General features: G+C 44.4%; 1 protein-coding gene across 3 annotated transcripts in view; it reads right to left on the bottom strand.

Annotated features, from left to right (window-relative positions):
- Positions 1 to 13,350, bottom strand: part of CDK5 (cyclin dependent kinase 5) — a 402,067-nt gene that overhangs the window by 234,805 nt on the left and 153,912 nt on the right. The window contains exons 10-11 of one of the 3 annotated variants that reach the window (XR_014969497.1): positions 13,251 to 13,311; positions 12,873 to 13,013 (exon numbers count right to left, since the gene is read on the bottom strand). Coding sequence is in view for 2 of the 3 variants with exons in the window: in XM_085628235.1 (XP_085484361.1) it covers positions 12,909 to 13,013; positions 13,251 to 13,309 (164 nt within the window). In the remaining variant the exon portion in view is untranslated. The remainder of the gene's footprint in view (positions 1 to 12,872; positions 13,014 to 13,250; positions 13,312 to 13,350) is intronic. The other 2 variants (XM_085628235.1, XM_085628234.1) reach the window with 2 other exon arrangements.

A 13,350-nucleotide genomic window follows, 5' to 3' on the forward strand; every position in this document is an offset into this window, starting at 1 on the left:
CACTCTGATTGCGTCATTGCCTCCAAAGGTCACCAATAGTTAGACAGCAAAGTGTCAGGCCCTTATTATAGCAAGCTAAAAGCTTAGATATGTGCCAAAAATGCATGGGGACTTGGAAAGAATGTCAAAAAAACAATCTCCTTATTCAAATGAAAATCTGAAAGCACCTTGTGGGCAACTTGCGTAAGTTGAATATTGTAAACATCTCTGGGGAGCTAGGCTTCTCACCTCACTTATGCACTGGGCCATGCTGGGGATACCAAGAAATTACCTTCCATGAAGTGTACCCTGAAGCAACCTTATACACACATGAGGCAACAGCTCCAAAGGTTATAAACAAGTCTAGCCTGGATCAGGCTATGGTTCCAAGAGACCAGCAGCCGATGATCACAGAGGACTTCTGCATCAGCCCTCTCAGAAATCTTTTGATGGCCTCATAGAAGGACTAGACATGTTAGTTCCGGTAGGCCCCAATAGCTACAAGGTGATCTTGGCACTGTCAGTCTACACCTCGATAATAGCCAGGTGAAGCAAAAAAAAAAAAAGACAACATAAAAAAACCAGCATACAGTAAGAATGTAGGGGTGTTGATGTTCTTCACTAGTGAACAATGGGAGGATCTCCATCACTTGCTCCTATACTTAACTCTGGTGCTCCTCATAGTTGGTGGAGTGCCCAGATTAAGCAGAGGCACTCTCGTCCTTCCTCCATGGACAGAAAGTCATACTGATTGGGTTTGTGGATGTCATCATTCAAAAGTAGATGGAGTACATCTAAAAACCAGACTTGGTGAGGTGAAGCAATATTACTATGATGATCAAACATCCTGGAGTGTTTCCGACCCTCCGAAGGGCCTTTGGGATAATGGTAGATAGAATGAAGGCATATATGAAAACCAATCAACTAAGCCCCTAAAAAGCAAGGCCCTCAAGTCCATGTAGGAGTAAACTGATGGTACCTGGTGGTCAGATGAGTGGGAATAGTGGGAGATTGGGTTGAGGACTTTCTAAAGAATTTCCCATTCATGTGGGTAGAAGAGAAACCTACATACTTGGTTTACTCTGGTATTATTTGCCTACACAATGTGGGAGGACCAGCAGCAACATGGTACACCTATTTATAAAAGGTCTACCCACAGCAACAAGAGAGGGTGGTCCTTTATCTCTTCACACAGAAAAAGAGCAAAGTATTGTCCATGTGGCTTCTAACCACTCTGTATTCACCAATGGGGTTTCATTTCAATAAAGGAAAGGTTATCATTTTATTCTAACACATTTATGTGGAGAGATATCTTTTATTTGTTCCACAAGGCAATGCTGAACAATTTACCGTAATAAAACCTGAGATAATACTGCAAGGAGTTGGAGGTAACTAGCGCTGGATGAATATTTTGGCCAACTGTAAATAGGAGCAAATGCAAAGGAAAATCATCTGCCTTGTTTGGGTTATCTGCTTAAGCCTACCACATAGACGACAACTTGGAAATGTACAAACTACAGGCAGTATACTGAAATGGTCCAGAGACCAGACAGTAGCCAATCAGAACGGTTCTACCACAGAACCATACTTTGAGTTACTTAAAGGAATGAAAAATCAGAATGCTGAAATTACAACAACCTGATTGACCATGCTTTCAAAGAATCAAAATCATGCACAGAAAAGCAAGGTTCCAAAAACAGGTGGCATTCTCTGTTTGGGCATGATAAATTCATACTTTTTCAACTGTCCAGGAAAGCACATTTTGGCAGGTTTTCAAAATTAAATCCTATGTGTGGGTATACAAAAAAGTGGATTTCAGCAATCTCTGCTTTTTACTAGTGGTGGCAGCAACTGTAGATGAGGCAGGCAGAAGCTGCATCATACTAAACGTTTGGGAGTGTGTTCACTACTGTAGGGTTGGAAACTAGGGATAGTAGGTCTCGGAGTACCTAGGATTAGTGACCGGCAATGTTCCCATTGTTCCCCTGGATGGAGTTACAGTGAACGCACATGAATGTTGGAATGGGAACCACTCTAGGTAGTACACTAGGCTGAAAGTCTCATCTCTTTTCATAGGACACTAAGGAGGATTTGCAGGAGGAGTAGTACAGTTCCCCCTTTCTGAGGGAGGGGTTGGATCTCCAGTACCAACTTCCCTCCACCCCAGAGAGGTTCTTGGGATGGCTATCTGTGACAAGGATGGTGGCAACTGAGCGAGCTGTGGAGCATCATTATTCTTCACCTCTGACAGAACCCATACATCAGTGTTTAACTGGGACGGTAGTGGTAAAAATGCCTTACCTCTACTCTAGTGCAGTGATCTCAGGAGATAAAGCAGAGGAGGGTGGTGGGTCCCTGCAGAAGTCATTCCCCCGATCTGTCTTTTGTTCAATAGCTAGTTACCCACTGAAGAAGAGAAGGCTCCTGCTAGTGGTTTGAAGCAAAATGACAAACTAGCCTTTAAATGCTGGACCTTTCTCACTTGCTGGAAGATTTGACACTGCATAGACAGTAATAAGACTGTCATGTCCATCCTTTACTACTAAAGGACCTTGTCCATTAAGGGATCAAACTAAATTACCCATCAAATGAAATGTTTTTTTGGGCCCCTGACTCATGGTGTGAAGATGAAAGACATGACTGCCAAATCAGAACAGATATGAGTTTATGGTCCTGGCAGCATCCTCAATGAAGGTCCTAGGACATCAGCATTTTTTGGCCAGGATAAATATCAGCTTGAAATATTCCTGGGCATAGTCGAAGAGCAAGGATTTGTAACTGTTGACCTTGTGTCACAGGTTCAGCATTTAGCTGTCCCTGATTTTGACTTATTTAAGGTAGCAATCGGACAGATACATTTTCTTTCCCTATGTCCTAAAACAATTACCCCTCTTGTCCTTGTGGGCCTTACTCTTCATGGAAACATCGATCGCCACCAAGACTGAGCCCAGTGGTTCCCAACACATAGATCATATTAAATTTGGGAGCTCTTTGTCCACTGGCATTGTCAGCTCTGGAAATAGCTTCATCCAGATCTGCGTGAGCCTACATGGGACTCAACAGACAGAATTAGCTTCAGTAGAAGAGCTGTTGCTGAAACTAGGGCAAAAATGAACTCATTCTCCATCAAAGCTTTTGAAGTCTCACTACAAAGTTTTTCCATGGCCCTGTCTGCATATTTGCGCTTTGCTGGATGCAGGTCTTTTAGGTTTCGGGAATTGGTCTCCATATCCCACATGCATTGCATCTTGCAGGATTGAGGACGGAGGGATGGGTACACAGAATAATTGCCATTCCCTTAAGGCTCAGCTTGAGTGGCCTGGAACAGATTCAACATCTGCATCAGGACCAGATGTGCTGGATGTGACAAGGGGTGTTCATTGCAAGATTCTCCGTAAACGGCAGGAGCTGTTTTGTAGCTGAAGATAGTTGCTCTGACATTGGAGGCTGAGGAATGGGGTAAACTCCATAGCCTTAATCTTTCACTCTGAGAATCCAAGAAAGAGAACAAGCTGAGCATTGAAGCCATAACTAAGGAAAAACTTGCATGTGGTTCTAAGAGTAATTGGCACAGGTTCTATAACTCTTAGTGAAACTGTTCCTGAGCCAACAGTTAAGAAACAAGATATCTGTCCACCATGGTGTACCCTGTGTCTAAAGTGTGGATGAGGGAAGGACAGCCAGGAAAGAATCCATAGGAGACTTAAATCTGAAAACAATGAAAGCTGGTACTGCTAACACCTTCTATAAGCCCTGTACTTTGAAACAATTGGCATACTCCTGTGTACAGTTTGCCTCTGGTGTCGCACTGACCTTGCAACAAGACTGTTGCAGCGAAATGTCCTGAAAAGCAGGTTTGGCAGGGTATGGTATCTCTTGGTGGCCCAGATTCTTTTGTGTCCCTTGTATTTCAGGGCAGACAAATGGTGCATGAAAACATTGAGAAGACAGGCCTCCTGTGCTGCTTTTTAGTAGCAAGGATCTTCTTGGTAAACGGTTCTGCTCTCCCTCTCAAGTACTATTCATTATTAAAATGGGATCAAGATCACTACAATATCCGGAGTCACTCTGTGAAAGGTCTTTCTTAATGCCCATTGTGGCATCTCAGGGCCATGATGGGGCGTAGAAGAAATAGAAAAGAGTGGATCAGGGCTGTCTGCCATAACGTAGTTGATGCTTTGGATGTGGACTTCTAGACATTGAAAATGAAGTGTCTCATTAACACTTTCCTATCCTGGTGACTGGAATGGTGGCAAGTCGTTCTCCCTCCTTACTTTTAGTGGTGATGAGAGGACTGGCAACACTAGCATAACAGCAAAGGCTAGGGAGTAGAGTTCTAGTGGAACCAAAGGTGCCCTGTGTGTTAATCAGACTCAGGGTCTTCATAGCTGGCTTGGGGGACTGCTACTCGAGTGGAGAGGAGACACCATGGACATTCTGAAGTGCACGGACCTTGTTACAGGTGTCCTAAATTCTGTCCCTCACAGATGGGATTGTCAAGTCTGCAACGCTGGTCTTGGGAATGCCCTTGGTGAGGAGAGGGCTGTTGTTCATTTGGCAACAAAGCAAACCAACTTAGACTGGTTTCCAAAGGAATTGAAAATATCTGACAAAAGGAAGACAGCTGGGCAGAACTGTTCATGCCTTGACATACAGTGAATTAGAATTAGGAATGTGACACCTCTTCACACCTGAAGGAAAAGGATGGAGATTTTACATCCAGGGAGATGACACAGCTGAGATCTCCTGTGGCCCATGCTGATCTCAATTGTGAACTAATCTGAACATCTAAACTCTAGTCAAGACTTTTGGGCAAAACTTCGGAATCTATCAAAATAGTCGTGGAGATAGAAATATCACAAGGAAAGGATGTAGAGAAGACAGGCTCTCTGACTCAGAGAGTGGCTGACTTGGACTCCTTGCACAGGAGCCAGTAACGCTTAGGAGGTGTTTGGTAGAAAATATGTTGCAGAAGAAGACCAGGATGGAGCGGACGGACACTCTACGCATAGAGTCATAAAGGTTCCACTTTCTATATTAGAGGACAAGTTGCAGGCAAGCTGAAATGGAAAATTGGTTACAACCTTTATCCAGAGACCAAAAAGCCCAAGATGTGGTAGGCTCTCCTTTTATAAAATGTATATGTAGGATGCCTAGGAAGGATACAAGGTTGGGGAGGGTTGGAGGGAGGCGCATGGCACTGTCATGGTCATTCTACAGGCTGCTGAGTTTAAATGTGATTTTGAGGGCGGTGAAAGGTCAAATAAGAAGACTGCTGCATCCTATTTTTTAACCTAAATGCACAGATGGTAAAGCATAAGTGAGCCTTTCTTTCCATTAAAAGAGAACTGAACACACAGAGCATTCACTCTCTCATCAACCTCAAACTGGCACATTCAAAGTACTATTGTAATTGAATGTTGTCAAATAACTGTGCCCTACAAGAGTTATTCAGCACTGTGAAGGAATTCTCTAATACTAGCAGTTCACAAACTAGCGTTACTGTTTCTCAAGATCTGTGCAGATCTTTATTTTTCACCCAGAAAACTCAACTTATATAACATTGTTACATCACTGGTGGAAATGCTGGCAAAGCACCTAAGCCGATTCAGACATCGACAGAAAGTTTGCTCAACCACTTTTGAAGCTGTTCTACAGCAGCTGAAATTGGTTACATCTGGCTCACCTGACGAACCCTTTCTGGGCAGTATTTTTCATAAAATTGCCCCAGTTGTCGCTTCACTAATTTGTGAGCTAGTTAACTCTACTTTTAAATTAGGTATCCTTCCATTATAAAGAAAATATGCCTGTGCCAAACCCCTTTTGAAGAAACCCTCACAAGATCCTTCTATTTGAGGTAACTTTCGTCCCATCTCGCTCCTACCATTCTGTGCTGAGGATGCTGAAAGGAGATTTAATACACAACTCTCAAGACTTTATCAGCAAGAACTTTTGTTTTATTGAATTCTGTCCAGGCCAGATGGAGAGCTCATAGGAGAGAAGTTGCAATTGTTGTTGACAAAAATATTTTCTAATGATACTGGATCAGAGAAGGATTGCAGCCCTCATTTTACTTGGCCTGTCTACTGCATTTGACACCGTCTGCCACACCATCTTGGTGGACAGTCCTGCAGAAGCAGGCATAAAAAGCTTGCACAGGAATTCATTAATTTCTTACAGAAAAAAGTCAATCCATCATCTTGCCAACGGATCAGGTCAGCTGCACAATCTTTGAAGTCTGGAGTTCTGCAGAAGTCTTCTTTTAGTCTGACTCTTTTTAATCTCTATGTGGCCAAATTAGTCAAGTTAATTCAGGATTATCATTGACCTCAGTGTGCTAAGGGGATGACAAACATCTGATTGTTAATCTCGATGGATCTGGCAATCCGGTACAGATTAATTTTCTGCAAAGCTTGAAGGCAGTTGCCAACTGGATGGCAGTACATTTCCAGAAACTAAACTAATAAAACTGAGGTGCTGATTATTGGAGTCTCCCTTTCTTGTTGTACCTCTCACTGGTGGTCTTTGCTCTTAGTCAGTACCCAAAGCCTGTCCAAGTTGTCAGAAATCTTGATATGATGTTTGATGCGGCTCTTTCTTTTCTGCTTCAGATTAACAAAGTAGCATCTACATGTTTTTATTATTTATAATATGGAGGACAATTCTACCAGTATACTCGAAGGACACACACAATCCTATTATCCAAGCTGTAGTAGTATCTTTTTGTTTTCTCATTCACCTCAGACCTCCGTGACCAAGCCATCCGCCAGTACCTTATACGTTGTTAAATAGCAGATTTCGGAGATAGGGATTCGCCCACCTGTTGGTACACCTGCGAGCTGGGATGGCACAGTCCCGAAACAGGCACAGTCACACTCTAATGTGGTCCAGTATGCACTGGCGACTGCTGAAGTTGGTGATAAAGGAGCGAGAGGTGCCCAACACAGTCTAGAGATCCAAAGAAGTATAATTTTAGGACTCATTTCTATTATAAGTAAGACGGATACACATTCAAAGTTCTTAACAGTTCTCACACACCTCAGCATTTGACCATCTCAGTAGAAAATCCCAGTGTGCTTTCTTCCTCCTAGTCTGGGTCCCTCTCAGATCTAACTTGGACATCAAAAAGACAGAGGACAGCCACTCAGCGTTCGAAGGGGACGAACATTCCACCCATTTTTGGCATATTTCCCTCCTGGCTAGAAGTATGGCATAAAAGAGGAAGTGCCTTGTTGGGACTGTGATTCTGCTGGAAATTCCAAAAATTATCTAGGAGAGGCTCAATTGAATTTGAAAACCCAGGATGGCCGAAATTGTTTCGCCAATTTTTACCCAAAAGTCAGAAATAGCCGGGCATTCAAGGAACATGTGTATATCAGGTGCTTTCTCCAGGCCACATTTCTTGCATCTGACAGGGGGCCCTGCCGTCTTCTTTGACAGCCTTTGGGGGGTTAGGTAGGCCCTATGGATCGTGAACAGATGGTTTCTTCTTAGCCATGCTAGATTAACTGTGGAGAAAAAAATGCTAAAGGATGTTTGCCAAAGATGTTTCCAAGGTTCGTCAGGCAAGCTAGCACCCCACAATTCCTCTGCTAGTTTGAAATCCCCATCAATTGCCTCTTCAATACTCCAATACCACATGGAGACCTCCTTCTTCCCCCTTGGCCTTTCCACCAGGTACTCCTCTAAGGTGTTTCCAATACCTATAGGTGATTTTAGGTTTTGGGCCCAACTTTGAAGTTGAATATATTTAAATTTAGAGATACCCCCTTCCAAGATGGTGTGAAGCGTTGACCAGGGTAAAAGTGTGCCCTCTTGAGCTAGATCACCCCATACATTAAACCCGGCCTCTCTAAGTGGCTGTGCTAATTTGTCCCTTAGGCACTCTGGTGCGCCGGAGGAGTACCACAAGGGAACAAGACTAGAGAAATAACTAATGCCCATCAGCAGTCTAATATTTGCCCAGTCCGGTGTTTTTACGAGCATCCTAGAATGGGGCAATTGGAAGGCCGAAGCATAGTACTGCAGGTCCGGAAGCTAAAGTCCTCCCTTCTGCCTTGCAACTTCTTCCAGGCAATTCTGGTTCCTCTATCGGCCCATATGAATGAATTAATAGCCTGCTGAAGTTTGTCTATAGCTTGTTTGTCAAAATGTAGTGGAATAGCATTAAAAAACAAGGTGATTTTGGGAAGCACTATCATCTTGACCAGATTTACCCTCCCAAAAATTGACAAGGGGAGGTGGGCCCAAACTCTTCATAAGCCTCTGGCACTCCTTTGTTACATTAGCCAGGTTGGTCTCAGACATTCTGCTAATGTCCTGTACTATTCTGACTCCAAGATACCTCATGTCTCTTTTGGTTTGGTGTTGACATTCCCCCAAGTTCCATGACATAACCTTGGTCTTCTCAGCATTGACTTCATACACCGATATCCTGCCAAAATGTTGGGCATGCTTTATTACCGCTGGCAGGGCAGTAGAAAGGTCAGAGGAGAGAACCAGAACATCATTGGCATAAAGAGCCACCTTTCTCTCCCGTCCCTCATACTTAAATGGTAGAATGTCCGCCTCATCCCTCAACCTCTGAGCAAATGGCTCAATATACAAGTTGAGAAGGAGGGGAGATAGGGGAGAGCCCTGCCTGGTACCCCTAGTGATTTTAAAGGTGCTGGTTAGATTACCATTGACCAGCAGTTTTGTAGACGGGACTTGGTAGATCAACTGGATGGCTCTGCGGAATTTTACACCAAGGTTGAATTTCTCCAAAACCACCGACAGATACACCCAGTTGACCCTGTCGAAGGCCTTAGTGGCGTCTAAGGTCACAGCTGCAAGGGGAAGCGAATATGTTGTGGCTAGATCAATTGCACCTATAAAATCATATGTGAGATCATATACATTTCTGCATATCTCCCGCTACTGTTCCAGCCTGTCAGCTAGGACCCTAGCAAAGATTTTATAATCTGCATTTAACAATGAAATGAGTCTATACGACTCACACCGCGCTGGGTTCTTCCCCGCTTTTAATAGGGTAATAGTTGCCTCGCCCCACAAACCTGGCAGCTTTACTGCGTCGTATAAAATCTCGTTGAAAAACTGGGTCATAACTGGAATCAAGAACTCCTCCAGATTTTTGTAGAGTTCTATTAGCAAGCCAACCAGGCCTGCTGTCTTTCCTCCCCTTACTAGCTAGAATAGCCCTCTTTACCTCTTCCTGTGAGATTTCCTGTTCTAGAAGTTCCTGTTGAGTTGTGTCCAAGGGATTGAAAGAGCTTGCACACCATCCTCGAGGTATAGATTTCGAAAAAAATCATAAAAGGCGCCCCCATCTTTTAATCTGTAGATAAGACAGTATTGCTATTATCAATTGCGTTTATCAGGTTGCGTGTATTATCTGATTTTACCTTCCAGGCCAGTAACCTACCCGCCCTCTCACCATATTCGAAATGGGCGAGCTTACTCGCCTCCCATCGATTTATGACCCTTGTCTGAAGGATGGTATCTAGCTGCTCCTTCAGTTCTTTCAATTTGACCATACTTTCCTGCTGTTTCTCGGGTTCAACCACATTGTTCATGCCCTCCTGTATGATTTTCATCTCCATTTCCTTTTGGGCAACCTCTTCTCTGTATTGCCTGTTTCTAAAACACACCCTTCTAGTGATGGTCCCCCTTAGGTATGCCTTCAGGGAATCCCAGACTGCGGAGGCCGAGGCTGACCCTACTTTATGGCCCAGAAAGTCCTTCATCGCATGGGCCAGATGCTTCATCTCCTCCATGTCTAAGAGCAGCGTGGGATCATAAGCCCAGACTCTGCCTACTTTCCAGATCCAAATCAAGGCATACCCCTGAATGGTCAGATAAGTGTGGTGTCAAATAGCCAATGTCCTTTACTTTCCCCCTCAAGCTTTGGCTGACCAGAATATAGTAAATTCTTGATTTATGACCATACTTCCTATTGTAGTAGGAATCTCCTAGCTGTTGGCCATTTCTGTCCCTCCAGACATCGCAAAGTCCCGTCCGCTTCATCACTGAATGGAGAAACTCTGCTATTCGGTGACTTGTCCAATTTGGGGTCCGCTACGATATTAAAATCGCCAGCCATTATTACTGTGTCTGGGAAGTCTAACAGGTTTTCAAAGATAGTTTTAAAGGAGGTAGGATCGTCATGGTTTGGGCCGCAATAGCCTACCAGAGTGAAAAGAAAGCCCAGGATGATTACCTTCAGGATAACCCACCTACCGCCAGAATCAACTGAAAAATCTAATGAACCTGCTTTAGCTTGTATTTTATTTAATACCACCACTCCTCTAGTATTAGCACTCTGGTTAGTACAAATCATATGTTCCACCCACTTTAGTTTCTTGAATATCTCGGTTGATTCGTCCTTCGAGAGGTGTGTCTCTTGCAGAATGATAACCTACACGGGGGAAATCCTGATATATTGTAAGATTTTAGCCCTTTTAGCTTAACATGCAAGCCGTTCCCATTCCATGACAACAAGTGAACCATTCTCACGGTGGTTTGACCTTGAGGTGGATGCAAAGTATAAAGAAAAGAGGTCACCACAACCAGACCAAAACATTTGGAACGAAGGTAGCTATAACAGCTGAGGAAAGCCGACAAACTAAGGTGAATCAGGAAATTGTTTGAATTTTTCCCACATGGTCCCCACCCAGTGCAAACCTCCCCCTCCACCCCCTCTGAACCCCTCCCTAGACAACCCACGCCATTGTTATCCTGGACTGATGGAAGTCCTATCTGCTGCACCCGGGGGCAGCTCGCCCTGTCTCTCTTATAAAAAATGAAAAAACTAGAAACCACAACTATCAACCATAACTCAATTTGTTTGTTTGTTTCGAAGTATTTCCATGTATGACTTTATGAATAACTCTATATAAGCTAGATTCATGAGGATGTACCCCACTACTAGCGCCCTCTCACACAATTGGGTACCTTAAACAGGAGGGGAGGCATTCCTAACTAAGCATCACCTTTCTTAATACTTTCCAATAGCTCATCTGCCTCTTGTTGCGTTCTTAAATTAAGCATCTTGTTCTTGTGCATAACCTTTAGGGTCGCTGGGAACTTGAGCTGGGCCACAGCCCCTAGCCTTTTAAAATCCTCTAGCTTTCTCCCCAACTCCCATTAGCTTTCTCCCCAACTCCCATTGCCTGTCTAGGGTAACTCGGGCAAGGTCAGAACGCATTTCAAATGAAAGGTCCTTCCCCCTCAGTGATTTGACCTTCAGGACCATATTAAGGATTATTTCCTTCAAGGAATAGATATGGAAATTGAGGAGAACCTTTCTAGGTTTGGTTCTATTGGGGTTCCTTCTATATGGGTCCCTATGCACCCTTTTGATATCTTTCTTTAAATCCTCCTCAGATTCCTCGATCTGCAATGACTCCTTTAATAGTGAGACAATGTAGGATTTTAGGTCTTACCCCTCCTTTCCCTCTGGAATATTCAAAATACGAAGATTACTTCTCCGGGAATTGTTTTCCAGGTGCTACAGTTTGTCTCGAACATCCTGCTCCTCCCTTTTAAGAGCCAAAATGTCTGCTTTAGCTAGGCTAAGTTCTTCTTTTAGCTCTCCTATGGAGCTCTCCAGAATCTCAGTTCTTGTGTTGAGGAGGTCGATCTTCCTCTCCAGGGAATCTAAAAAAAATTCCTCATCTCTCCTTGGTTGGACTCGGGCAGAGAAAACCCCTTTCTAATGTCCTCTGAGAGAGTGCGGAATAGCGCTTCCAGGGATGCTGATGAGTCACCCAATGCGTCCTTGAGACCTTTTACAGCCGTCATGGGTTGGCTCCCTCCCAAAACATGGGGTACAGTGTCGCTCTGGGTCTCAGAATCCCCCACCTGTCTCTGTTGTCTCTTGCCCCTGTGACGGTCAACAATGGGGAACCCCTGAGGCCGCCATTTGCTCTGTACTGAATTCTGTGTTGGGCAAAGCTGCTGACCACCTCCTGAGCGCTTCTCCCTGCTTTACGTCAACCACAATGGGTTGTACTTTGAAATATGACCTAAGGGAGGGAGTGATCTTTACTTTAAGATCGGTAGGTTTAATTTTAGCTTTCCCAGCCTTTATACTCTGGCTTTTTACCTCGCACCTCTGGAAGGCAGATGAGCTACTTTCCAACCCTATATCCTGTATACCAACTTGCGCAAGGGGGGAGCATTTCCTGCTCCCACCACCAACAGACTTCTCCTTTCTGGGGGCCTGCTTTTTCCCCTTCAAACCTAATCTTAGGGGGTCCCTGGGTAGCCCCCAATGCCCTTTACCTTCCTTTGCTGCAGGATGAGGCTTGGTCCAGCTGGCCTGTCTGTGCTGTTGAGGGATCAGATCAGGAGTACCTGTGGAGCAGCACATGATTCCAACCCTTCTGCCTCTTCGACAGCAGCTGCCTCCTCCATGGCTAAGCAGACCCGACGTGTGCTGCCGCTGCTCACGCTGACCCGGAGGAGACTGCGCGTCGTTGCTCTGCGGCCCCTCCTTAGCTCCAGGGCGGGCGCCTCCCAACAAGTGGAAGCAGCGGAGGCAGCCGACGAGCAGATCGCGGCCGGCACCAGGAGAGCGTGACACATACTCCGATCAACACAACCAAGTTCGGGAGGTACAGGTAAGGTAAGGAAGGAAGAAGGAGAAAAATGTGGTTCTAGCTCAAATTAGGCATCTGTTTCGTGCATGGGATACGAGAGCCTTCGGAGAGCAAGCAGCAGCTCACGCAGCGGCCGCCATGTTCCCACCCCAGTTGTAGTATTTATTTTTGAGTTTTTTATAGCGCAAACTTGACCCGAATCGGGTATCAGAGCGCTCTACATAGCACCAGTTGCATTACATGAGGACACATTCATTTTTTTTTTTAGGCACGGGAGATTAAATGACTTACCCAGAATTACAGGATGTTCAGCGTCATTGCCGAGACTCAAACCCAGTTCCCCAGATTCGAGGTCGACTGCCGTAGCAGATAGTAGTATCTTGTCTTGGCATGCTCATATCTCTGGACATCTTCGAGACTTACACTAGATATCTATAGAAAAAGTATTGTTTTTGAAAGCCAATGTATTTGGTTCAAATCACTTTTTGGGCAAGCACCAGTTTATCAAGCAGTTACTTTCTTGGTACTCCCAAAGAAGAACATTACATTCCTCTTCTGCTGCTCACTTCAGAAAATCAAACATGTACAGAAAGTATTTATTTTCTATTTCTTTTTTAACACCCTGGTGGCATTTTCACCCCTCTGCAGGAGAATCTTGGTTTTTATCACCTTGTAGTCTGGAAGTTTAGTCATTGAAGGCCATTGCTCTTCTGTCGGTGTCCCCAGCAATGTGATAAGAGTTATGGAAAATAAATGTGCTCAATGTTTT

The sequence above is a fragment of the Triturus cristatus genome, chromosome 10 (genome assembly GCF_964204655.1).
Source record: "Triturus cristatus chromosome 10, aTriCri1.1, whole genome shotgun sequence".
In the NCBI taxonomy this organism is placed as follows: Eukaryota; Metazoa; Chordata; class Amphibia; order Caudata; family Salamandridae; genus Triturus; species Triturus cristatus.